Source organism: Rhinolophus sinicus, chromosome 3 (genome assembly GCF_057876585.1).
Source record: "Rhinolophus sinicus isolate RSI-liver-muscle chromosome 3, RSI-T2T, whole genome shotgun sequence".
NCBI lineage: Eukaryota > Metazoa > Chordata > Mammalia > Chiroptera > Rhinolophidae > Rhinolophus > Rhinolophus sinicus.
The window spans coordinates 127,756,842-127,784,345 of NC_142503.1; the positions used below are offsets into that span (position 1 = coordinate 127,756,842).

Consider the following 27,504-nt stretch of genomic DNA (forward strand, 5'->3'; position numbering starts at 1 on the left):
TACTTCTCAGGGCTGTAGTTTTCTAAATTATTTAGTAAAGAGGAGGGCAAAGTGTTTGATGAGCTTTTAAAATTTGGTGGTCTACTCTTCCTGTGCGGAGCTCTTTCCTTTCAATCTCAGAGACTCCCCTCCTTTTTCTTTAGTCTTTCACCACACTTAACCTCATTATTCACTCATTCCCCACAAACCATGTCAACTTGGACATATTGAAAATATAATCTTTTACCTCCCAGGAAACTCCATAAAATGTTTTTTCTTGGTTCTTCTAGTTGAAGTTAAACCTATATATGTAATTTAAAAACAAAACAAAACAAAAAAAACCCAAAAAACACTGAGTGGCTAGAAGTAGGAAGAAAAACATTTTTAAATGCCAGCAATTTTTCTGTTTTGTTAAAGGTGAAGGTTAAAATTTATCTTTGGGGAACAGAGGTCTTGCTTTTTTGACATTGTGAAAATATTTCAGTGGGCTTTTTGGTTATGCAAAGTCAAGCCAAAATACCATTTTGGAGTAAAGAAGCACAGGGCAGCAAAGAGACTGCTATGCAAAAACAAACAAACAAACAAACAAACAAAAAAACACAACAGTTTTCCTTCACTGGGAGGTTTGTCATATCTGTAAATGATTATGTTTGATAGAAAGCTGGTCTTAAATTTAGATTTTCCTCTTTTGGCTCAGAATAGCCTGATTGCCTGAGTTACTAAGTTGAAAAATAGTCAAAGGCTGGTGTTTGGCCCCTGCAACTTTGCTGCAAGTGGGAGGGCAAAGGAGGGCACTGGTTAATGGATAATTTCTTGTGGGTGGTCATAACCTGGGGAACCTAGAAACAGATGCAATGAGTTACGGGTTACACATTGTCTTTTCTGCAGTGAAGCTTGGTCCTGTTGTTGTATAAGGCCAAAGCAAATGTTGTGAAGTGCTGCACAGGAGGAATCTGGGGTTATATCTACATGGAGACTTGGAAGAAAGTGGTTTGAGGGGAGAATTCTCTGCGTGGAGAAACTAGTGATGAGGTGAAAAGAGTCACCTGTGGTAGAGATGAGCAATGGTCCATACCCAAACTAGGGGGAGGGACGATATGGATAGCTGGATTTGTGGAAACTTTAAGCATTCCTTAGGGATAATCAGAAGTATGCAGGATGGGAATCTTGGTAAAAGATGGCATTTTCTATGAGTAAGCAGGATGGGGATTTAGGGAGACTCATACCAAGAGAAGAGTGATCCCTGGTAGCTAGAGATGGTAGGAATATCTGGGTTACATTAAAAAAAATTGCTTGTAGTGGGCCATACACTGGTAGATTATAGATACCTGAATTTAGAAGGAGAGGGAGCTTAGGTGGTGTGCAGTAGTTGTCAAGTCAATACAACTGGTGAAGGGAAAAATGACAAAGGTTTCCTTACCTCCCCACATCTAAAACATGATGGGTACATTGAGGAAAAGCCTATGGACTCAGAAAACAAAGATCTAAACTCTCTCCTGGTTTTGCTATCAATCAGTCTATAACCTTGACTACGTTCTATGAACGCCTATCCATCAATTTGTTCATCTGTAAAATGAAGTGAAGAGTGATGACAAATATTTTTAAGTCTTGTACCATCCCAACAGTCTATGATGCTGACTGTAAGTGGGGTAAAAACAAGGCAGCCTCTGTGTCTCAGTGAGGCAAGCATGTCACCAGGGAGACTCCAGGACAGATTTCAAACTCTAATATTTTAGAGCGTTCAGACAGGTGATCTAAATAATAAAATGGAATGGAAATTTAGATGTTTATGTAGATTTGTGTGATTTCTAAAATGTTGACAACTAATTCAAGACGATAGGTTGGGTCTACAAAACATATCTCGTTGACATACTGCCAGTTTGGGGGTCCGTATTTGAGGAAGGAAAAAGAAAGGGGAACGGGGAGGTGCTGGTGCACTAGCAAAGTGCGTTGGAGGCGGACACAGAGACTTAATTTTAAAGGAAATGAGAGAGTCTCTGTTCATGTGCACAGCTTGTAAACAGATGGGATTGAGGGGTCTTCCTCTGTCTTCCACTGCTCAATCTTATGTGTAAAGGGTGTAAATATTTGTCTTCTACTGCAAGGACGTTTGGAGTCGATGGCATGAATTATGTTCTCAACATCCTGTACTTTCAAATATTTGGATATCTATGAGATAATAATTCTTTATTATTGCCAAGTGTCCGAGAGCTACTCTCAGTGCAAGAATGTTCCCTGGCCATCAATTGCCCCTCCATCCTTCACCCACCCCCAAAACCTGCACTCGCCTTCTTTCACCCCTCTCCCTGTCAGGTACTAATCAGGCAGCAGTGGATGGAGGGCGTCTTGGCTGTGGGGATGGGTGGCAGTGATGACTGTGGGTTGGCGTTACGATGGGGTGGGATTCTACTCACTCATCTGTCAGCCCTTCCAGGAGGTGCATCCTGTCCTGGTTTCTACTGAGGCAGAGACCTCCATGTTTCCTGTTTCTTCCTCCCCATGTTCAAATCAGTGGTTCAGGTCACTGGCTAGAAACTTGCTTCCTTGTGAATTCTGCTTCCCATCTTCAGTCCCAAGTTGGGGTGGGAACTCCAACTCACCAAGGACTGGGCCTGAGACTTCAGCAGCCTTAACAGAGAGTTGGTGTGGACAGCAGGGTCCTGGGATTCAGAGGCGGGTATGCCCACCAGGCCCTTTTTAACTTCATAGGAGCAACAGAATGAACTAAGGTATTCCCAAGGGAGAAGTCATAAACACCTGTCACTGGCTTCTCGGAGATGGGATTCCTGGAACATCTCACCTTCATAGGGTGACCACCATTTTAAAGTCTTCCCTTCGCTCTGGAGGCCCAGGTCCTCACTGTCATCTTATTCATGAATGACCAGACCATTGGAAAATGCCTCAGGCTTGTGAACTTATAAGGTAGATTTGTGGCAGGATATTTTACTTCCGTAAACTTACCAAGTAAACAGTGGATGATGTCATGTCAGTCAATCAGAGCTTTTTTCCCCCAGGAGAGTAATATGAATGAGAATTTAACTCTTCTCGGAGATGTGCCTGAGAACTATGGACTCAGTAAATGGAACTGGATTATTTTAGGAGGTATTTTGTTCAAATTCATAGCCAATTCATCACCCATTTCAACAGAGATGTTTTTCAAGGGGACCAAGTGTTTCCATTGTCTTTCTCCTTGCAGGCTGCTTGAGAATCTTTTGCATTTTTCACTATCAATCATGTCTTTCAACAAAACTTTATAACTTCTTACTGCTTTTCAAGTTTGTGTATAAAAATTTGGATTGCACTTAGATTTGCCATTTCTTGGTGGCATGTAAAATGGCCCCTTGATCTCCACAGTAAGGTACTTCAGTTCATATGGCTTATACATTTTTATACTAGGTTTTTAACACTTTTCATTTGCCTCACTTTCACACATTAAAGAAATCAGTCCTTTTATTACATGTGTTGTGAATATTCTTTCTCAAATGTTTTGGTCATTTACCAACCAGAAGTTTTTTCACAGTAAAATTGACTAATCTTTTCTGGTTTGAAAGATTAGATTTTTGATCTTGAGAGTGTTGATTAAAATGTCTGAAGTGAAGGGAAAGCCAATGCAAAGGTACATTCTCCAGTTGGTTACCACAATGAGAAATGGGGCTAAAGCCTTCTGGAATCCTCTGAGAAGCCATAGAGAATGCACCTGGGCATCTGTACTCAAAGGTTGGGTGGGTGGGAGGACACTCCTTCACCAACTCCCTCCACCATTGGCCAAGGCACGTCCCAGGGCTTGTTAACGCCCTTGCTGTTTCAGACTGCCCCTGAATCCCATGCCACAGCATTAGAATTGCACTGGGAAGAGCAGGAGAGACATGGTGAGGCTGAGGAACGTAGTGTCGGTTTATACCTGATGAAGCTTATTGCTGCAGCAACGGGAAGAATAAAAGGGTTGCTGAGAGCTTGAGTTTAATTCACTGGCCTTTGTGGTTATCTTCTTTATACTTTTTTTAAATAAAAAAAATCAAACACATATTATTTGAAAATATCTGAATGTATTAAAGAGTACTAGACACCTGTTTCTTAAAACTGGTTTCAAGTACTTGAGAAATAACCTAGAGACTTTAGACATAGGGGCCACTGGCAGAGACTCTTACTCATCACAACTACAGCCCCCAAATGAGGACAAACTATCTCCTTTGGATCATCCTCATTGTAAAAAAATATGATGAGGGCAAAAGGAGGTAAAATGCAGTGCTCTTTCTTCCATATTATATGACCAGAGGATTCTAGAAAAGTGATCTGACTTTATTAGACCTATGGAGACTCTGGCTTCCCCAGCAGCTGTTAATAAACCAAAAAATATAGGAGAGTTCACAGCCCACAGGGTGAAGCTGGACCAGTGAGAGACAGGAGATGGGAAGGAGCTGACAGATAAAGTCCGTGTCCTTTCTGTCCCATACAGACTGTTCTGAGCTCTCAGCCTCTCCCAGACATCATGCATAACTGAGCAACTGGCAGTGTTTCTTGTGAGGCTGTGGACAGCTCTGTAACATGCCCCTTTGAATTTGCTTGCCTCCCCTCCCCCACTCTCTGCCCTCTGTTCTCCGTTTTGCTGCCTTGCCCATTGGTAAAGTGCTAGCATGTAAGCTTTGTCTGGCATTCAAATTTCTAAAGAACTCAAGACACAGCACTATGACTAGTATTGGATTGGGGTTGGATTCGCCACATAATGACAAAGTACAGTTTATAGCCCTCAGGTTCTGTCCTATTTCATTCTGTCCTGTGATTTTCAGACCTCCAGAAAAGGCAAGTATTAGAGGTCAATGCTTCTGCACCCAGGCCAGCAGCATGGGGATAACCTTCTACCCAAATTAAAAGGGAAGCAGGGGGCAAAGATAACTAAACCACATTTGGTCTCAGACACGGGAAAAGCATGACCAGGCCACGTAAGGCTGGGAGAGGGAAACAGTGAGTTGCTTCCTTTTAAGCCAGAACTCCATGCTTCTAGAGGTGATCACAGTGTCCTCCTGTCACCTGGATTATTCTCTCTGCAACACAGCAGTTAGCTGGTGAATTAGAATTAGTTAGCTGGTAGATTGGGATGTGACAACATAAAGGGGCATAAATGGTCTCTTCTTGCTTTTGGCTCAGCCTGGCCCTGACCGGCTTCTCCTTAAATCTGATTTGGAAACAGCTTAAAGTGTAAAACTGTAAACAATTTTAGTCTTTCCCATAAGCTCAGTTCAATTTAATTAAACAAATGTTTATCAAGTGATTGCTCTGTGATAACCAAGTCATCACACTCAGGACCTTGGCCTAGAACATGCACAGTCCATTGGTAAACAGTTATGGGAGAGGAAATGAGGGACGAGATGGATGGCGAGAGAGACAGAGCTGCAGGGCTCCTGGGGAAATGACTGCAGCAGTATGGCTCTCAGGGCGTGAAACGCATGGAGGGCAAGAGTGAATCTGGGAAGGGCTAGGGAGCTTGCAGGGTGGTGACTTTGTTGTGTATTCTCAACAAGAACACACAGAAACCTGGCTCCAGGGCCCTATTAGCTGTTTCTACCCTGCATTCCTGAAGACAGCTTAAACTCAATGTGTCCAAATGAATTCACCTTCCTCCTCTAAATCTCCTTTCTCTCCTGCATTTATTGTACCACCATCTTGCCCTCTAGACATCTGAGAGTGTAACAAAATGAACGCTCTGCTACTGTGTATGCTTATGTCTTATATGGTGAATTGTCATTTTTTTGCACAATAATGTGGCTGTCCTATGGTGCCATAGGTTTAGGCCATACCCCTCTGGTGTCACTGAAAGTAGACGGCCTTGGATATTCGTATCAATTATCAGGGAGGCTCTGGATCCTGCAAAGGGGTGCCCCAGGGAGGACTTAGGCAAAGCAGAAGGACACCCCTTTGTCTTTCTGGGCCTTGCTCTCTTGGGCCTGCGCTTTGAAGAGCCAAATTATGATTAAGGGCACAACCAGGCTGAGAGAAAGGTAACATGTGCTACATGGGAATTACATGTGCATCAAATCCATTTCTGAGAATTTCAGGCAGTTTGACATTTGAGAGGGAAACAGAAGCTAGCTGAATTATTAAGCTACCACATCCGTGTGGCCTTATTTATCTTAGGGATTCTGCTCATGGCATCCATGAGGTTCTTTACTAGCACATGAGGAGACAAGGGCTTTGATGGCACCCTTGCACCTTTCACCCTTAATATAGGTATTTGGCTTCATTTGCTTGTACCAGATTGTCTTTGTTAATTCGGTATCATCCACCACTTTCTCCATTCTCTGCATTGCAGGGAAGTCTGGAGCTCCATTTCCTTGTATCACTTTCCTGTATGGCTCTGGGTCAGAGTGTGCCAATCAAAGGCCTGATTTCATGAACCAGCAGCAGTTTCCATATCGCTTCCTCAACCCTTCCAATCATTGTGTAAGCTTCTAATTCCTTTCTCCTTGGAATACAGAAGTGCTTCTCCTTTACCAAGAGAGCCCTCACTGATAGCACACTACTGCGTTGCCCCCCCTCTCCTCTCATGATGGTTGTCACAGTGGTGTTTGGGGGCAACTCTCACTCCTCACAGATTTATTACTATAGTAGGCAAGGCAGCTTCTGGATAATTCCTCTAGCTCTGTGACCCAAGGTCCCTGCTGTACAATAACAGTCACTCCTGATGGAGCAAGACAAATAGGGTCAGTTCTTATTGCCTCTCCTCTCACGACCTTCTTCCATTTGCTGGAGCACAGTGTGGTCCAGGCGCTTCACTTAAGATGAGCTGACTGGCTACCGTGTGGTCTGGCTGTAGTCTAAGATTATTGCAGTGAGTGATGTTGAATGAAAGGAACAGTTGTCCACTCCTAGTCTCAAGCTGTATGGAGACTGTTTTCACAAGAAAACAGATGTGAGTGTGTGTGTCACACAAGAACTCTTGTTCAGTTTCATAGACCCACATTTCCTTTGTTTTTAACACATCTGAGCTAATAACCCCTTGGGGAACTTGGCTGTTAGGACCAAAGGAAACTACGACAACATATGGGTGAGATGTCTCAGTGCAAGTCAGCGTTATTGTACGATGAGGACCACTGAAACAGACACTGCCAATGCCCTGTCACTTTTCCCTCAGTGCTCCCATTCCCACGGACAGCAGCTTAAGACACGTACCTGTGACTATGCACTGGAGTCAGTAAAACTGCACAGTGAGTTAAACAGCATGAAGTGGTCATCACAATCCCTTAACTGGTTATCTGGGTCCCTATTTCTGCTCTGACCCTTCTTGTTCCAAATTCCCACCAGCTGTCTTGATGTCTGACCCACGGTAGGACAGAGCAGTGCTAAAAAGAGTCTGTAGAGAAAAAATAGCTAAAAATAACCTCAAAAAGTGGCCTCCTGGAAACAAGTGTCTCTGGGGAGTCTGAGGAGTCTAAGACATAAGCATACACCACTGCTTTAGACACACAAGGGTTTTTCACCTTGGGACACATTCATGCTTCCTGAAGAGCCTCTCACTCTTCTAAGGACCAGGGAAGAGCAGTGTAACAGTGTGTGGTCCAGTTAGTCCTTAATGTTTATAGTTGTTCAGCTCTCATGACAACCCACCCATGGATTTAAATCACTATGTGTTTCTCTGGGCATTTATACTTTTCCCTAGTGTCAATCAAACACATCCGGCCATCAAAAAACCTGGATGCTAGAAGACATCCTGAAGATCATCTTTTTCAGCCTCTAAATTTGGAAGATCCCAGAGATCAGTGAGGTGAAGTCCTGTAATTTAGAAACAGAGGAGGGACCTTCATCCAGCTTCCCAACTCCCAGTCCAATTTTTTTTGTTTGTTTGTTTGTGTTTTTCCTGGCTGGACCATGGCTATCTCAAAGCAAACGTTTCCCTGGGCAAAGTTAAACAGGTAAAGAAGACTTTGTTCAAGACTATTGCAATAGGAGCTAGTGCTAAGCCTGCCTAAATGAAGAGATCATTAGTAGGACCCAGAAGGTTCACATCCCTACCCAGAGGATCTATGCTGAGATGAAATTGTGGTACCACTGTGGTGGCCAATTCTGTTCCTGTAATCCTTGCCAGGCACCCACCGGCCCCAGTCAAAGACAGTGAGTCTTGGTATGCATGTTTGATTGTTCTCTATTCCCTGCATCAGGAACTGCCTCTTTATATTGTATTATAAAGCCAGCTTAAATCCCCAAACATCTTTTTCATTTTTGTTCATTATTCCATTCAAGAGACTGGGGGTGGGTTTCCCCTGAAATTTCCGAAGAGTCTTTCACTGAGTCCTAGCACATAATAGATGTTAAATAAATATTGATTGCATGAATGACTAAATGGCACCATTTGTAAAAATTCCAGTTACTTAACAGTTCTAGGCCTCCATAACTAAGAATCTGTTGGCTACTCATTAAACAAGCGTTGTGTAAGTATCAGAAAGAAAGAAGGTAAATTGCATCAATTTTCTTTTATATATATTCACTAAAACAGTGTTTTTTAATCTTTCTCCTCCTCCTCCACCTTCTTCTTCCTTTACCTCAACCCACAGAAGTATATTTTCCATTGCAACCCACTACACGCACACACACACACTCACACACATACACACACACACACAAATTTCACAAAACAATTTTCACCCTCACTATAGTTTCAGTGTACTCTGATATTTTCTATTCTATTTCATTTCTTAAAAAAAATAAAAGTGAATTGAGACCCACTACATTAGCTTTATGACCCACTACTGATTGAGACCTACAATTTGAAAAATACTACTCTAAAGCTACATTAACAAATGGCAATGGAAAAACTGCTTGATATATTGAATATAAAAGCCATACCTGGGATTATTTAAAATGTTGAAAATATTAAATTCTAGAAAAATGGTATAATGTTGGGATGGGTGAATGAAAGAGAGAACAGGTACATAATCCGTAGGATTATAGGGCTCCAGACCTGAGGAATTAAATTTGGGAAAGGGTGGAATAATGGGAGTATAAGATAAATGGCAGTGATAGCAAATAGATTGAAATACTAATAACTTCATTTGACAAATTCTGCTGAAAACAGTTGGGTACACTCCTGAGTCAGGAGACCTAAAAATGTCTAATTCCCAGATGGTATCATCGGCACACTGTGAAACAATATGTTCTTTTAAAATTAATTCAATTTCATCTATTTTTAATGACAAAGTAATACATAAATACATTTTTGTCAAAAATTAAAATCATACAGAAAAAAGTTTCTCTTGACACTGTAGCTCCTTTCCAGTCCCAGTGACTTAAAGAACTATTTTCTTTTTTTTTTTTTTTAAGATTTTATTGGGGAAGGGGAACAGGACTTTATTGAGGAACAGTGTGTACTTCCAGGACTTTTTTCCAAGTCAAGTTGTTGTCCTTTCAGTCTTAGTTGTGGAGGGTGCCGGTTCAGCTCCAGGTCCAGTTGCCTTGTTAGTTGCAGGGGGCGGAGCCCACCATCCCTTGCAGGACTCGAGGAGTTGAACTGGCAACCTTGTGGTTGAGCCCACTGGCCCATGTGGGAATCAAACTGGCACCCTTCGGAGTTCAGAGCACAGAGCTCCAACTGCCTGAGCCACCGGGCCGGCCCCTTAAAGAACTATTTTCAATTTGAATATACTTCTAGGCCTTTCCACTGCAATTAATGTGTTTGGATTAAGGTATACTGTTTTATAACTTTGTTTTTGCTTGTTCCCTCTGGGTTTGGCTCCTGTTTCCCCTTTCTTGCTATGATGTGACATAATAGGAAATACACAGTTGGCCATCATTCCCAGTTCTTGGCACAGAGTTCCTAAAACTCTTAGAATCTCCGTAATAGTGTCTTTTTGTATACTAATGAAGTGACTCTTAGAGGCTGGAAGTGGATTGCCAGGGGAAAAACCATATGACTAGAGGGTTGGAACTTTCAGCCCCACACCCCAACTCACCTACCTGAAGTACCTCCCCTACCTCCTGGGAGAGGTAAGGGGCTGGAGATTGACTTAATCATAAATGGCCAATGACTTAATCAACCACACCTACATCATAAAAACTCTAAAAGGAGGAGTTCAGAGAGCTGCTGGGTTGGTGAGCACATGGAGGTGCTGGGAGGGTGAAGCAGCCTGAAAGGGCATGGAAGCCCCACACCCCTCCCCACATGCCTTGCCCTGTGCATCTCTTCCAATTGGCTGCTCCTGAGTTGTATCTTTTATAATATGCTGGTAATGGTAAGTAAAGTGTTTCCCCGAGTTCTGTGAAATTAAAAGGGGGTTTGTGGGAACACCTGATTTATAGTCAGTTGGTCAGAAGTACGGGAGGCCCAGACTTGTCACTGGTATCTGAAGTCAGGGTTAGTTTATGGGACTGAGCCTTTAACCTGTTGGGTCTGCATTAGCTCTTGGGTAGTCAGTGTCAGAATTGAATTAAATTGTAGGACACCCAGTTGGTGTCCGCAGAGAATCAGAGAATTGCTTGGTATTGAAAACCCACATATTTAGTGTCAGAATGTTCTGTGTGTAGAGGAAACTAGTTTTCTTACATCTGCTTTCTTTTGAGTTACTTGAATACCTTTGAAATATTCTCTTTCAATTTATTTATTGTGATTTTGTGATTTTGATTATATTCCTTTGAATAGATTTTTTTTTACTGGTTGATCTAAGGACTACAAAATACATAACTTTTTACTGTCTATTTAGAATCATTATTTTACCATGTTAATTGGAATGTAGAAAATTACCACCTTATAGGATCCCTTGCCCTCCCTACTTTATGTTATAGTTGTCTTATATATCACTTGTACATATATTGAAAAATCCCATTGGACAATGTTATAATTTATGTTTTCAACCATCAAACATATTTTGAAAAACTTAAGAGATGAATAGTCTATTATATTTACTCAGTGTTTATCATTCCTGTTGCTCTTACTTCATTCCTGATGTAATGAAGTATCATCTCTGTATCATTTCTCTTGTTTGAAGAACTTCCTTTAGCAGTTCTCTTAGCAGATGTGCTGGCTGTGAATTCTCTTAGTTTTTCTTCATCCGAGAATGTCTTTATTTCAGCTTTATTCCTGAAGGATATTTCCACTGAAAATAGAATTCTGGGTTGACAGTTATGTTCTTTCAGCATTTTAAAAAAGCTCTGTCATTTCCTTCTGGCTCGACAGTTTCTTAGGAGAAATCTACAGTTATTTGAATTATTGTACCCTCTAGGTAATATGTTGTTTTTCTCTGGCTGCTTTCAGGATTTTTTTTCTTTGTCTTTAGTTTACAGCAGTTGAAATATGATGTGCCTGGGTGTAGATTTCCTTGTTTGTTTGTCGTTTGGTGGTTTTTCTGTTTGAGGATTCTTTCACCTTCTTGAATCTGTACATTGATGTCTTTGGTCAAATTCAGGAAATTTTAGCCATTATTTCTTTACATTCTTTTTTTCAGCACTGCAGGCTTTCTCCTCTCCTAGGACTATCTTCAAGTTCCCTGATTCTTTTCTCTGTCATCACCGTTCTGCTATTGAGTCTATCCAGTGAGTGTTTTATAATGAGAGAAATAGAAATAGAATGTGAGCTACATATGTAATTTAAAATTTTCTAGTAGTCATATTCAAAAAATTAAAAAGAAACATAAAATTAATTTAAATAATACATTTTATTTAACCCAATTTATCCCAAAATTATTTCAACATTTAATCAATATTAAAATTATTAGTGAGATATTTTACATTCATTTTTTCATCTTATTTTTTTGAAATCCAGTATATATTTTATACTTGCTGTACATCTCAATTCAGATGCAAGATTTCATCAGAAATACTTGGTATGTATTTAGAGTTAATAAAATTTATGGTTGAAAAAGTAGATTCACTTACCCAAGCTGTTCCAAACACACCTAAAACTTTTCCAATAACTGAACTGAGCATCAGTTTTAAGTTAAAATTAAAATAAAAAGTTTAGCTTCTCAGTCACATTGGCCACATTTCAAGTTCTCCATAGTTGCATACGCTTAGTGGCAAATACATTGAACTGTGTAATTTTAGACAGAGACTTAATTTATATCTGATTGGAAGGAAGTTTGAAACTTCCGTATGAGAGAAATGTTCTGTATGTTCTTTGCTTTGGGAGGTAAATCTTTACCAACAGAAGAATGTGATGCAATAATAATATGAAATATTGTGTTAGTTTTCTATGGCTACCATAACAAAATACCACAGACTGTGTGGCTTGTGACCATATGACCCAGCAATCCCTCTCCTGGGTATCTACCCAAAAAACCTGAAAACATTTATAGACAAAGACACGTGTGCTCCAATGTTCATTGCAGCTTTGTTTACAGTGGCCAAGACATGGAAACAACCAAAATGTCCTTCGATAGATGAATGGATAAAGAAGTTGTGGTATATATACACAATGGAATACTATTCGGCGGTAAGAAAAGATGATACAGGAACATTTGTGACAACTTGGATGGATCTTGAGAGTATAATGCTAAGCGAAATAAGTCAGACAGAAAAAGCAGAGAACCATATGATTTCACTGATATGTGGTATATAAACCAAGAACAGCAAAAGAACAAGACAAACAAATGAGAAACAAAAACTCATAGACACAGACAATAGTTTAGTGGCTACCAGAGGGTAAGGGGGGTGGGGGATGGGAGATGAGGGTAAGGGGGATCAAATATATGGTGATGGAAGGAGGTCTGACTCTGGGTGGTGAACACACAATGGGATTTATAGATTATGTAATACAGAATTGTACACCTGAAATCTATGTAATTTTACTAACAATTGTCACCCCAATAAATTAAAACAAAAAGAAAAGAAAAGAATAAACATTTTCAATATAAGGTAAAACCTCCCAGAGGGGGAAAAAACAAAAACAATATAATTTTATTTTCTCACAGTTCTGGAAGCTAGAAGTCCAAGATCAAACTGTCAGCAGATTTGGTTTCATTATCAGGTCTCTCTCCTTGACTTAGAGATGGCCAGCTTCTCCTTTTGTCTTCACATGGTCTCTCCTCATGCATGTCTGTGTCCTAATTTCCTCTTCTTATAAGGACACAAGCTATACTAGATTAGGACCCACCCCAATGACTTCATTTTATCTTAATTACCTCTTTAAAGACCCTATCTCCAAATACAGTCACATTCTGAGGTACTGGGTGTTAGGACTTCAACATATGAATTTGAAGGGACACAATTCAGCCCGTAAAAGTATGAATCTGGATGTTCTTTCTTCTTTCTTTGGTTACCTCCATTTTGGCCATGAAAACAAGATGTTCCCACTTCCCTCAGTATATTAGTTACTTTGGCTATGTAACAAATTATTCTAAAACTTAGTGCCTTAAAACAACAAGTATTTATTAGCTTAGAGTTTCTGTGGGCCAATTTATCTGGGTAGGTTTGGCTCACAGTCTCTTGAATTGTTGCAATCAAAATGTCAGCTGAGGCTGAAAATAGTTGAAGTATCTGCTTCCAAAATGGCTCACTCACATGGCTGATGACAGTTCTTCCCCACATTAACCTTGCTGTGGGCTGCTTGAAGGACCTCACAGGAAGGCAGCTGGCTTGTCCCAGAGTGAATGATCCAATGGAGAGGAAGCAGGAAGTTGCAGTACCTTTTATGACTTACTCTCCCAAGTTGCACACTTTCACTTCCACTTTAGTCTCTTCATTAGGAGCAAGTTACTAAGTCAAGCCCCCTCTCAAAGGGATAGGAATTTGGCTGTACCTCTTGATGGGAGGTGTGTCAATGAAATTGTGAATATATTTTAAAAACACCACACGTTGTGAGGAAGTAAAAGCTTGGGAAGTTTCAGTGAATAAAGTACCACATTTTTAGCTTCTAAATTTAAGAGGTATGGTCCAGGTCTTATACCAAACAAGATTAGAAAAAGATGCAAGCCAATAGAACAGAGTTATCAGGTTATGGAGTCATGCAGACAAAAGGGCACACACACACATACCTGTGTTCTCTTTAAAAATTGTCTAAACTATTAGTGTGCCTTTATTTTTCCACTGCCATTGTAGAACAGTTTAATCAAGTTTCTTAAAAGTCCTGCTAGGGTTTCAATTGAGACTGCTTTGACTTTATAGAATAATTTTGGGGGTAATTGACATCTTTACAATGTTAAGTTTTCTCACCCAGAATCATAAATATCTATTTACATTTACCTTTCGTATATCTTTCAATAAAGTTTTTTCTAGAAGGATTTTATGCATATTTCATTGTTTATTTCTAAATATCTTGTATGTATTTATTGATGTTGTCCATTTGATGTCAGTTTCCAAAAAAAATGTGTTAAGTTCTCTTATGTTTATGGGTTCCTTGTAATTCTGTCCATTTTTTATTTACATATGTATAACACGATGTTAAAATTGAAATTTTGATCAAGGCACTGTCAAAGGTTCATAAATAGTCACAGTAAAATCAATGAATCACTGAAATAGTAATTAGTAAAAATATATTGTTCACACACCAAAAAGACAGTTTGCAAACTGAGAGCATTCAAACCAAAACATGGAATGAGGCTCAGAGGGCAGTGGCTGTTCATTCATCATATTGATTGGTTATAATATTAGAATTTTCCTAAATGATAAGGAATCGGTCAGTGGATACCTCATATCTATCTTGAGAATCAGTTCAAGTTTTGCTTATGACTTTCAACGGCATAAACAAGAAATGACTAAAGTCGACTTGGTTTCTCAAAATAAGGTAAATTATGCTTTATTTGTATGACAAAACTGGGTTTGTCTGCTCAGGGAATTGCCAAGGCTGGTCTTCATTTATATTCAATTTTAACAATGCAGGGATACAATAGATAAAAAATTCCAAAGCCAAGTCACCATATGCAAATATTCAAAGAAAATGTTGAAAAACCTGTTACATGACTTTTCAAACCTCTTTCCCAGTTTAAGGACATAAAAAAGGAACAAGAGTATAGAGAGGGACGTATTCCATTTCTGAAGAAATTGGTGAAGAGATTTCTTTGGAAGTAGATGGTCCCTTGTTGCTAATGTCCACCCCAACCTGAACCTTTGGAAGAGGAAGGAGGTGCTTCATCTCATTTTTTTCTTTAATTTAAGCAAGTACTACTTTTCCTGAAAGCCCTGTTTCTAAACCTTCCATCCAATCTGCTCCTCAAAGGGCTTTGTTTTAAATTTCCAAGTAATGTATGCAGTCGACGTCACCAAATCACAGCTCAGCTCTCAAAACCTCATTGTGGAATCAGGAATGGGGCCAAGATAAACATTTCTGATGTCCTATGATGGTCCCTTACAGTCTGAGTCACAAATTCCTCTCTACCGCATCAGAATAGTGAAGTGCATAAAAATGGCAGGTTCTCCTTGTAAAAGTGTGATGGTGAAGGTGCCGGAAAGTATGTCATTGATTTGATTTTGGTCAAATGGGCTTCTGCCCAGATCATCAGCACACTAACTCACTGTCAGCCAGGAAGGCTAGAAGTTGAACTGTTTTATGATCTTGCTCAGGCAAAAAAAAATAAAAATAAAAACGTAGTGTTTGTCTTCCTCACCTCTTTGATAGACAATGTCTCTCATGTAGGTAGACCTGGAATCTATGACATCTTAATCACTGGGGGGAGGGGGGGTAGAAGGGCTACTGCCTGCAACGGAAGCTCTAGGGAGATCTATGAGAAACAGGAGGATACAGAGAGCCTGGGTTCCTTCCTCCCCTTGAACAGCTTTCTCCAGGACTCCCCTTCAGGCTTCTGAATGTTGGAAGCAGAAAGTTCCCCCCACACGTATTCAGGGAATCATTTGGTTACATTAGAGAATGTAACCGAAGTATCAGAGCCAATGAAATGATTCCTGCATTCATGAAGGTTCTGGATGTTCTCTTTATCTCTGGTTTTGAACATTTTTACTATAATATGCCCTAGTGTAGTTTTCTTCGTGTGTGTGTGTGTGTGTGTGTGTGTGTGTGTGTGTGTGTGTGTTTAGGGTTCATTAAGCTTCTTGTATATGTGGGTTTATAGTTTTCATCAAATTTTGAAATCTTTCAGCCATTATTTTTTTGAATATTTTTTTCCTATTTCTCCCCCTCCCTCCTCTTCCTTGGGGACTCTAGTAATATGTAGATATGTCACTTAAAGTTGTCCCGTAGCTCACTGATTTGTGCATTTTTTTAAAAAAAATCTTTTTCCTGTGCTTCATTTGGATAGCTTTTATTGCTGTCTTTAACTTCACTAATTTTTTCTTCTGCAACATTTAGGTTGTTGTTACCCCATCCAGTATATTTTTCATCTCATACATTATAGTGTTCATTTCTAGAAGTTCCATTTGGATCTTAAAAAAAATCTTCCTTCTCTCTCCATAATGTTGTGAACATACGGAATATAGCTATAATACCTGTTTTAATGTCCTTGTCTGCTAACTCTAACATCTGTGTCATTTATGTGTCAGTTGAGATTGATTGATTTTTTTTTTCTTATTATGATTGAATTTTCCTGCTTCTTTGCATGCCTTGTAATTTTGACTAGAAGCCATACATTATGAATTTTATCTTCTTAGGTGCTGGATATTTTTGTATTCCCACTAATACTCTTGAGTTTTATTCTAGGATGCAGTTAAGTTACTTGGGAACAATTTGATTCTCTTGGATCTTATTTTTAAGGTTTGTTAAATGAGATCAGAACAGTGTTCAGTGTAGGAATAATTATTCTCCACTACTGAAGCAAGACCCCTCTGAGCATTCTACCCAATAGCTCATGAATTGAGAGATTTGCAGTCTGGCTGATGGAAACAGGCACTATTCTTGGCCTTGTGAAAGCACCTAGGAACCTTTCCGGTGGTTCTTTCCCTGGCCTTCATTAGTTTCCTCACATGCATGTGCTGATCAGTATTACTCTAAATACTCAAGAAGCACCTTCTAGAGATCTGTGAAGTTCTCTCTCTGAAGCTCGCTTCTCTCCAGTCCTTTGTCCTGCAAATTCTAGCTGCCTTGGTCACCCCAAATTCTTAGTGTCATCTCCTTAAGTCAGATAAACTGTAATCATCAGGGTTTGTAATTAATAAATGAATGTGATTATTTGATTAACGTCTGACCCTTACTTCACAACCAGACTGTAAGCTCCTTGAGGGCAGGGATTTAGTCTATTTTGTTCATCATTGTGCCTCTAGTGCCTCACACAGTATCTGGCTGATAGTGGGTCCTGAATAAATACTCAATAAATATAAGAATGAACATTAAACCCAATCATAACACAGGGAAATACTAAGTTCCCAAAGACTTCATGCGCATTAATATGTATTATGGTCTGAATGTTTGTATCCCCGCCCCCCGCCCAGATTCATATGTTGAAATCCTAATGTCAATGTGATGGCGTTAGAAGGTGGGCCCTTTGGGAGATCTATAAGTCATAGGGGCAGAATCCTCATGAACGGGATTCGTGTCTTTATAAAAGAGACCCCAGAGAGATTCTTCATCCCTTCCACCATATGAGGACACAGAGAGAAGGTTCTGGCTATGGACCTATGTCATCTTTAATAAGCTTTATTTGTTTCACCTTTCACATTTAATATATAATTAATTTGGAATTGAATTTTGCATATAGTTTGAAATAGGTGCAAAGGTTCATTTGTATCCATTTGAATATGCAGTTAATCCAGCATCACTTATTGAAAGGACCATTCTTCCTCCATTGTGTTGCTGTGGACCCTTTGTCATAAATTGGGTGACAATATGTGTGTGGATCTCTTTCGGGACTCTTCTATCCCACTTATATTTTTCTATAGTTGCACCAATACCACATTGGTTTAATTATTGTAGCTTTGTAAAATGTCTTGATTTCTGTAAATCACTGAACTATGCTTTTCTCTGTTGTTCTTGACATTTGCAAATCTATGCAGTATTTAGAAAATGTTTGTCAATTTCCACGAAAATAAGCCCACTGGTCACAGCTGGAACAATTTGAGCAATGAAATAAATAAAGTACTACTAGATTGTAACCTAAATTATGAAATAAATATCCATGAGTCCATACTGATATAAATACATGATTGAATAAATAAGTGGGACAAATAGACAAACTTCCCATGTAGAAGTCTTTTAAGTAATTTGTGTAAATACTCCACTCTCGAGGAAATGTAACATAATTCTTCACTTCTGTGTGAGTTGTGCATAGTGAATTCCATACTGCAAAAGAGCACAGCATGGAAAAGAGGGAAAATGAGTGAGTTCCTAATGGAGAAAGTTGATAATATATACCCTTGACATGATGCAATGAGAATGGCACTTTACCTCTTTGTGGTCTTTCTCCCCAAACCAGTCTAATCATGAAAATACATCAGAAAAATCCCATCAGAAGACATTCTACAAAATACCTGACAAGTACTCACAAAAAATACCAAGTATTTCTTTGTCCTCCAAGACAAAGAAAATCTGAGAAACTGTCACAGCTAAGAAGAGTCTGAGGAGACATGATGACAACATGTAATGTGGTATCCTGGATGGACCACTGGAACAGAGAAAAACATATTAGATAAAAACTAAGGAAATCTGATTAAGCAAAATATGGACTTTAGTTAATAATAAATTCTTATTGGCTGATTAATTGTGACAAAGGAACCATATGAATGTAAGCTGTTAACAATAGGGGAAGCTGGCTTTTGGCTGGGGTGAACCGTGCTCTCGGTGGAGGCAGGAGAGCTGAGCCAGAGCCATGGCCAGTGCAGTGGTAGAGCTGGACTGACCATTGCTACTGAAGGATTTGCAGGCTGTTACGTTTTGTAAGCCATGAAACATGAGGAGCCTCAACTAAAACAAACTTTTCAAAGTCTACCAATATCTGTCTGCAGTGGTGGCTATTACAGAGGTGAGTTTGAACCCAAAATGAAAAAATGAGAAGCAGCATTAATGCTAGGTTTAAGCCCGACTGCTAATAAAGGAAAAATAAGAGCTGCTCATTGACGAATTATGCTTTTAAATCACCCAGACAAGGAAGGATCTCCTTATATAGTAGTCAAAATCAATGAAGCTAAAGATTTACTAGAAGGCCAAGCTAAAAAAAAATGAAGTAAATGTATGATGAATTTTAAGTTCTTACTAGTTTATTTATATGAGTACCAGCTTTTTATAATAAAATGCCTCAAAGCTACAAATTTTAAAAATGATTTATCACAAAATAAAAGCCTTGGTATAAGTTTCTTGTTTAAATTTGAGGATTTTAAATCAGATTATAGAATATTTGGAGATTAATACTCAATAATTATGGATAAATACATACCATTTGAATGGAAATATTGTTCATTACTCATTTAGCAAATAATTTAGTACCTACTTCAAGGCAAAGTAAACATGGCAGTCTGTGGGGTGTGAAACTGATACAGTGGTCATTAAAATACCATGTGATGAATATTACGATGGAATGAATCAGTACAGGTTGTTATAGTGGGGACTCATCTCTTTGGGAGGAAAGACCGTCAAGGAACCGAGAGCTGGCCCAGCTGCTTGGAACACTGAATTTAAAAGTGAATTTAGCCACAGCTTTGCCATAAGAAATTGATCGAGGTTATGTATATATCACTGACAGAATTCAGATTTCATACATTAAAAACTTGATAAAAAAGGAAAAATAATAATAGAGGAAACTGGGTGGAGGGCACATGAAACCTCCCCGCACTACCTTTGCAACCTATCTGTAAATCTAAATCTATTCTAAAATAAAAAGTCTTTTTTTTTAAAGTAGAAATACAAAACAACAGAGCGCCACCTGACACGTGTGCATCCTGCTGTTATGTTGTGTTGTCCAACTATGTTGTGTTGTTCTTGCCAAACTGTTTAACCTGAATGTCATCATGAGTAAACTATCAAAGAAATCTAAAGCACAGTCTGCCAAACAATTGTCCTGTATTTTCCAAACATGGAAAACTGGTGGATTTTTTCTAGATTTTAGAAGATGGATGATATGCAGCAATCAATTGCAATATGTGAAAGTCGACTGGATCCTGAATTGCAAGGAAAAAAAAGAAAACAGCTACAAAAAGACATTTGGGGGCTCATTAGAGAACATTGGATCTGGACTATTTTGTTGAGACTTGCAGCTTTAAGTGTTTGACAGTTGTAGGGAAATCTGGCATGAAAACAGAATTCAAACGTCTTTGAGGTGATTATGGGAAAACTACACTCTGAGAGAGTTGTATCAAAGTTTCAAAATCTTCAAGTGAGGCATTATTAGCATCTGTGAAGCAGCAGACTCCCAGCTCTTGGAACAGCATTTTGTGAAAAGCCAAATAACACGAAGCAGGCATGTCTCTCATCTCTATGATACACTGAGACATCCAATCCATTATCAAGTCCCCTCGTCTACCTCCTAGGTGTAACTTGAATATGTCTATTTTTCTCTCTCCCCACTGCCACTATCCTAGCCCATGTCTGTGTTATCTACAGCTGAGACTTCTGCCTTACCTGGCAGGGCCATTGCCTTGCAGAGCTTCAGGGTACCAGGAAGCAATTCACATTGTAGCCTATGTAAGTACCCGCCCCACCCAAACCCCCTCCACCACCCAGGACACCTCTACCTACACAATACATTACAATAAGGAGTCCTTGTTCAATGCCGCCCAAAGGCTGCTTTCCCTCCTTAGATCTATTTTCCTTTGTTATTTATTATTACTCTCCAATTGTTATTCGTTATTATATTATTTCCATTTGCTATTTATGATTATAATTGGAATATTTCAGGTAAATAGAAAAAACATGTATTCATCACTCATCTTTTTCACATTTTAACATTGCATAAACTTTTTCAGTTAGGTAACCTAAATGATTGTTATGAAATAAATCACACATAGGGAAGGGTATACATAATGTAAATGGATAGTTTAAAGAATACTCATGTATCCACCACTCAGCTTAAGAAATAGAATATTTCCGGGGGGTGGGAGATGAGGGTAAGGGGGATCGAATATATGGTGATGGAAGGAGAACTGACTCTGGGTGATGAACACACAATGGGATTTATAGATGATGTAATACAGAATTGTACACCTGAAATCTATGTAATTTTACTAACAATTGTCACCCCAATAAATTTAATTAAAATTAAAAAAAAAAAAAAGAAATAGAATATTTCCAAATGCCCCTAAAGCCTCCCATATGTTTCTTCCACACCAGAAACTCTGCTGTGTCCCCCAGAAGTAATGGCTATCCTGAATTTTGAGATAACTGTTTTCTTGTGTTTCTTTATGTTTGCAACAGATACAGACAGATCCTTAATGTTTTTGTGCTTTGTGTTGTCTGGTTTTTGACTTCTATGTAATGGAATAAATCTAAAAGTGTTCTCCTGTGATTTGCTTTTTTTTGCTTAGCACTACATTTAGGGAGTCCTCTCCGATGTTGCAGGGAGCTGAAACCCGTCTGTTTTCCATGCTTTCCAATCCATACTTCACCCTGGAGCCAGAACAATCTTTAAAGATATACATCCAACTGTTTGTCACTCCATTGCATAAAATCCTTCAGTGGCTTTCCAATACTCTTGGAATAGAATCGCAGCTCCTGGCGTAAACTATGAGTCCCCTTGTGACCTGGCTCCCTCTTGGGTCTCATCTCACTCCCTGGGCTGAGGTCCATCTCCTCGATCTCAACAAACTCTTCCCTTCCTTCTGAGCTTTGTAAGCACCTGGATTCTTCCTTTCACGCTTCACCTGGCTATTCCTGCTGAAATTTCAGGTCTGTGATTAAATATCACTTCTTTAAATGGATCTTCCCTAACCTCCCAATGTAAATTAGGTGTTTCTTATTTTGCTTCCTTTCTATCCGGTTTCTTCAGGCATGTACCAGTTTTGTTATTATATATTTATCTATGCATTTATTTTTAAATGTATTTAATACTTGTCTCCCTTAAGATGTATTGAGGACAGGATCACATATGTTTTGCTCATAATGGCCTGTCTAGTCCTAAGCAGAGCCCTGGTGTGTAGCAAGTTCTAAATAATTACCATTCCGTGAGAATTGAAGCCAAGAAAAGTTGATGCAATCAGGACAAAACAGTGTTCAGCTCATGTATTCTGGGACAATTCTCTGCTGGATAAAAATTGTTAAAAATGAAGGTGTCAAAGCATTCTTCAAGAAAGCCTGTCAAGCTCCGTGTGATCAGAGGCAGTTGTTAGGCTTTGTATTTGCCTTATATGTTGACCTGGAGAAAGTGACCAGGAGGCAACTTAATGTAGTGGGTGCTGTGCTATATTTTAAGCATAAAATATATAAAGATAACTAAAGCTCATTGAGCCCCTACTTGTGAGAGCACTATTCTAACTGCTTTGCATAAATGAATGGAATTAATTCTCACAATAATCCTAACAAGGAAGTGTTTTGTTACCCTCATTTTTACATACCAGGAACCTGAGGCACAGAGAAATGAGCTTGTCGGCGTTTATATGTTGCAAATCCAGTGGCAAAGTAAGTGGCAAATCCAGTCTGTGGACCCAGGCAATGTTGCTCCAGTGTTCTTTGCCACTATGCTGTATTGCCTTTTAATAATTTTATTCAATGAATATTTGTGGCAAGAATAAACAAGGATGTCTTATATAGCAGAATACTCAGGCGATCAACTTCACAACTGCTGCAGCCCTAGGCTTCTGTTCAAGGATCAGAGAAAAGCACTGAGTCCGTTGGTCCCAGGTAGGTGTCTATTTCCTTGAGGGGTCCTCTAGGAAACAGAGGGCTCTAGAGACTGGAGGGGACAGAATCCTCTAGGAGACACATACTTCTTCTCAGCACAATCTCTACTCTTCAAGTCTTCACATTGGTTCTGGGGGTGCCCAGTGGTCTGTGACATACACTGCTCACAGTATGCACACGGAGAGTTAAAATTGGGACTCCAGTCCTTATGGGGGAGGGAGATGCTAATTAACCTTCTTCTTACTTTTGTGCCCAGAACTATAGGGTGAAATACCTTTCCCTGCTGTGATAGCAGGTATTCACCACTCACCAGAGGCACCATTGGGCCAACGGGTCCATCCTCAGAGACCCAGGCCAGGAGGGCTCCTGCAGGGCCTGGCACGGGGGGGGGGGGGGGGGGGGGGGGGGGGGGGCGGGGGGGGAGGAGAGGGCTCCATCTGAGCCCTCCTATGAATCGCTCTGATGCAGAAATGTGTCCAGAAGTTTCCACAGTGAAATTGGAAATACTATTTTGGAAAATTTAGGAACAGCCCGATTTTCACACAAGTTAACTAACATCTATAAATGTGCAGCTAATTTAAAGGTCTGAAAATTTTTATAACAGATTTTGCTATTCACAACTTTAATAATCATTGCCAAATTCTACCTTCAAAATTTAAGAAACATTCTCTCAAAATCCGCTAAGGTATGTAGGATTAATTTAAAAAATTAACTTTTTATTGAGGAATAATTTTAGAGTTACTGAAAGGTTGCAACGATAGTACACAGAGTTCCTGTATCCCCTTCACACAGCTTCCACTAATGTTAACGTCTTGTATGAAACGATGGCACATTCATCAAATCTAAGAAATTAACACTGGCACCATGTGACAACTAACCTACCTACTTTATTCATATCTCACCAATTTTTGTCCTCACTAATGTCTTTTCACTGTTCAGGATCCAATCCGGGATACCTCACTGTATTTAATCCTCATGTCTCCTTAGTCTCCTCCTATCTGTCATAGTTTCTGTCTTGTTTTCATGACCTTAACAGTTTCGAAGAGTATTGGTCTTGATGTTGTGGAATGAACCTTAATTTGGAATTGTCTGATGTTTTCCTCATATTTAGACCGAGATGATGAGTTTGGGAGAAGAACAGCACAGAAGTCAAATGCCTTCTTATCATATCAGGGAGTACATGATAACACCATGGCCTATGTGGGGATGTTAACATTGATCATGGTTAGGGAAGTGTCTGCTGGGTTTCTCCACTGTGAATTCTTGTTGTTCCCTTTCTAAGCTCTTGATTCTTTGGAATCAAGACTCTGAGTCCAGCCCACACTCAAGGTGGAGTAGGAGGGATTAACCTCCTCCTCTTGAGAGGAAAAATATCTACACACGAGTCTGTTTTGGACTATGTCTTTGAAAACTAAGATTTCAATCAGCTCTATGACAGGCATAGTCCAAGAGTGGGAATGTGAAATGTCGTATCACATGACTGTGTGTGGATGAAGGCCAGCTGCTCCTTGTAGCATCGTTCTCCCTGGGAGGGAGAGACACAACATATTCTGGACCAAAAATGGGTACACGTATTTTGTTTTATGCTGAGTCTCAGAAGATCAGGGATGGAGTATGAAACCATACATATAGTTGTTTTTTTACCTCCTCTTGCCGTGAAGCCGACTTTCTGATGTCATTACCACACTGTAGAAGCGCAGTCTATTTCGCTTGCATCACCAGAGGCTCCTTGAATGTGAATCTGAGGCTCAGGATATCCTTTCTATTCTCTATTTCCTGGGATTCTTTCTCTGGTCTGAAATCCTTAGGACACATTTTCTGTTGAAAGGAAGGTTGAGGAAGATTAACAGGTAATAATGTAAACTGTTAAGAAATATTATTGAGGTTTCTTCTTGTATTCGTTTGCTAAGGCTGCCATAACAAAATACCACAGACCGGGTGGCTTAAACAACAGAAGTTTATTTCTCACCACTCTGGAACTCCAAGATCAAGATGTTGGCAGGTTTGGATTCTCTGAAGATCTCTCTCCTTGGCTTACAGACGTCCACCTTCCCACTGTGTCCTCACATGGCCACTTCTTTGTGTGCACCCATTACTGGCATCTGACTACTTTGTGTGTCCCAAAGTTCTCTTTATGAGAATGACAGTCAGACTGGATTAAGGCCTATTCCAATCGGCTTATTTGAATTTACTCATGTCCTTAAAGGTCCTATCTCCAATGACAATCACTCTCTGAGGTTGTAGAGGTTAGGACCTCAACATATGAATCCGTGCGCAGGTGGATAGTATTCAGTCCGTAACACTCCTTGAGATCAACAAGATTGAACTTGCTTTGAAACCCAAAGATTCAGGTGGTAAATCATGGTTGTTTCAAGCTTTCATGTTGAGTGTAGACGTGAACTTGTCTATTTTCAGAGCTCTATGACTTTCTTCCCTGGGAAGCATTACGTTAGCGTGTGCAGGGGTTCAATAGTGGTAGAAAGACTGGGGTAGACCACTCAGAAAGTGGAATAAGAATTAAGAGAAAAATACGAACATGGGGGCTGGCCCAGTGGCTCAGGTGGTTAGACCTCCATGCTCCTAATTCCGAAGGCTGCTGGTTCGATTCCCACATGGGCCAGTGGGCTCTCAACCACAGGGTTGCCAGTTCAATTACTCGAGTCCCGCAAGGGATGGTGGGCAGTGCCCCCTGCAACTAAGATTGAACACAGCACCTTGACCTGAGCTGCCGCTGAGCTCCCGAATGGCTTAGTTGGTTGGAGTGCATCCTCACAAAGTTGCCGGTTCGACTTTCGCAAGGGATGGTGGGCTCTGCCCGCTGCAACTAGCAACAGGCAACTGGACCTGGAGCTGAGCTGCGCCCTCCACAACTAAGACTGAAAGGACAACAACTTGAAGCTGAACAGCACCTTCTACAACTAAGATTGAAAGGACAACAACTTGACTTGAAAAAAAGTCCTGGAAGTACACACTGTTCATCAATAAAGTCCTGTTCCCCTTCCCCAATAAAATATTAAAAAAAAAAAAAACAAAAAAAAACCCCAAACAACCCCCCCAAAAAAAGGACATGAGAGCCCCAGTGATCAGGTATTATAGTCATTAGGTCTAGAATGAAGTTTATTTTCCCCTAAGTGTGATCATCATGGGTTTATGTAGATTATCAATGTGTAAAAAGCTCCACGAGCTTCTTTTTGTCCATAAGAGAAAGTCCAAAATCCCATGGCCTTACCACACATCCCACCTTACCAACGTCCTCTGCTCTCTCTCTCTCTCTGCTGGTCACCTCCGTGTTCCACAGGATCAGTCCTCACCCAATGATTGACAGGAGTAGGAGGTATGCCCTTATGAGGGTACAAACTCTTCTGGTTTGCCTACGACTGAGCTCTTTCCTGGAATATCGGTCTTTCAGTGTCAAAACTTGCAGTCCTGGGAAACAGGGATTCTTGGTCACTCTGAGCCCAGTGTCCTTGCCATTTGACTGGGATAACTCTGAAACTCAAATTATTGCTCACAATTCCTCAGCAGGATTGACCTCAGGTTTCTGTAGAGATAACCCACTTGATAATGTACCTTTTATAAGTTATCTTCCCTTCTGTCCCACCCCTCCCACGCCCCTAACATTGCTTCCCAGGACCATCTCCAAAGAAACTGTTTTTTGAGTGTACTTCTGAAGTAGCCAACCTAAGACAGTTATTGTTCCTTGATCTGATAGACGAGGGGCCTTGAAATAAAAGACATGGGTTGAGAGAAAGTTGTTGCATATAAGAGGTGCTGCTGATACAGTTACAATGACACAGCTGCTGTGGGATCGTTGCACAGGTGGGCCTGGACAGTATGGCCTGGGGGGCAGGAGGGGTGAGGATAGAGACCCTATGAAAGTTTTGGAACAAGGGGGTAATGACTGGACATTTATCTACTGTTGGATGAGTCATTTTTGCTTACGGGAAGCAACTTGCATGTCAGAAATGCTGACAAGTTTAGTATCTCTGATGAAGGGGCAACGGCTGTTGCTTCAGGTGGGGAGCTTCAGAGGAGGGCACAGGGGGTGGCAGCAGATCAGGGAGGTGACAAGAGCTTGGGGCCAGGGTGGTTGCAACAGGCTGGGGAAAGGTGAGAAGAAAATTCAATGTTGTTCCTTTGTAGAAGAATGGATGTGTGGAGGGAAGCACAAAGGTGACCCTCAGAATAATACAGTGATATTTCTTGTTTGGGGATGTGGGGGTGAGTCAGGCAAGCATCACTCAGGCATCTAGCAGGGGCCCAGCAACGTTGCATTAATGTCTGCTGTGGCGGTGTGGTTCACGGTGACGGGGAAGCCCACAGGGACTAGCTCGTGCTAAGGATATGAGTAGCTCTATACTGTATATGTCTGAAGGCTAGCGGGACATCTATCAGAGACTTCAGTGGAACCCTCCCATAAAGGAGGCATGGAGACCCAGATCCTAACATGTTTCAAGATGTGATTGTCTTCCCAGGTTCTTCCCCAGCTCTGGGTCCAGGAGGAAAGAGATCAGACATGACTGCCACTCTCAGGGCTGCGTCGTGGGCATTTAGAGGTCTTCATTGCTCCTCGGTCCCTCTCTCAGCCAGAATGAGCAGCCAAAGAGCAGATGGGCACTGTGCCCTGGCTGAGAAAGTGGCTGTGATCACTGGGTCCACAAAAGGGTGAGTGAATGGGAATCCCTGCTGCCTCGTGACGAGGAGATGTTAGTGTCCCCATCCCAGAGCAGGGATGCCATTCTCACACATCCCTGCCTGACACCCCCACCTCATTACACAGCTCTGGCATTTACAAAGAACTCCACATCCTAGAATCGCTCTCTAACACACCTGGTGTCTAAGTTCCAAGAATGATGTTGTTGGAAAACCAGGTGCTTCTGAATTGGTCAGGTAGT

At 40.5% G+C, this 27,504-nt stretch overlaps 1 protein-coding gene and 1 pseudogene across 2 annotated transcripts in view; both read left to right on the plus strand.

Moving 5' to 3' along the window:
- The window catches only part of LOC109458300 (dehydrogenase/reductase SDR family member 2, mitochondrial-like), a 104,397-nt gene that overhangs the window by 68,554 nt on the left and 8,339 nt on the right, over positions 1–27,504 (plus strand). For both annotated transcript variants that reach the window (XM_088796969.1, XM_088796970.1), the window contains exon 2: positions 27,085–27,274. In XM_088796969.1, coding sequence (XP_088653095.1) covers positions 27,126–27,274 — 149 coding nt within the window. In that variant the 5' untranslated portion in view covers positions 27,085–27,125. The remainder of the gene's footprint in view (positions 1–27,084; positions 27,275–27,504) is intronic.
- On the plus strand, positions 17,644–21,330 carry LOC109436086 (mitochondrial import inner membrane translocase subunit TIM14 pseudogene; annotated as a pseudogene).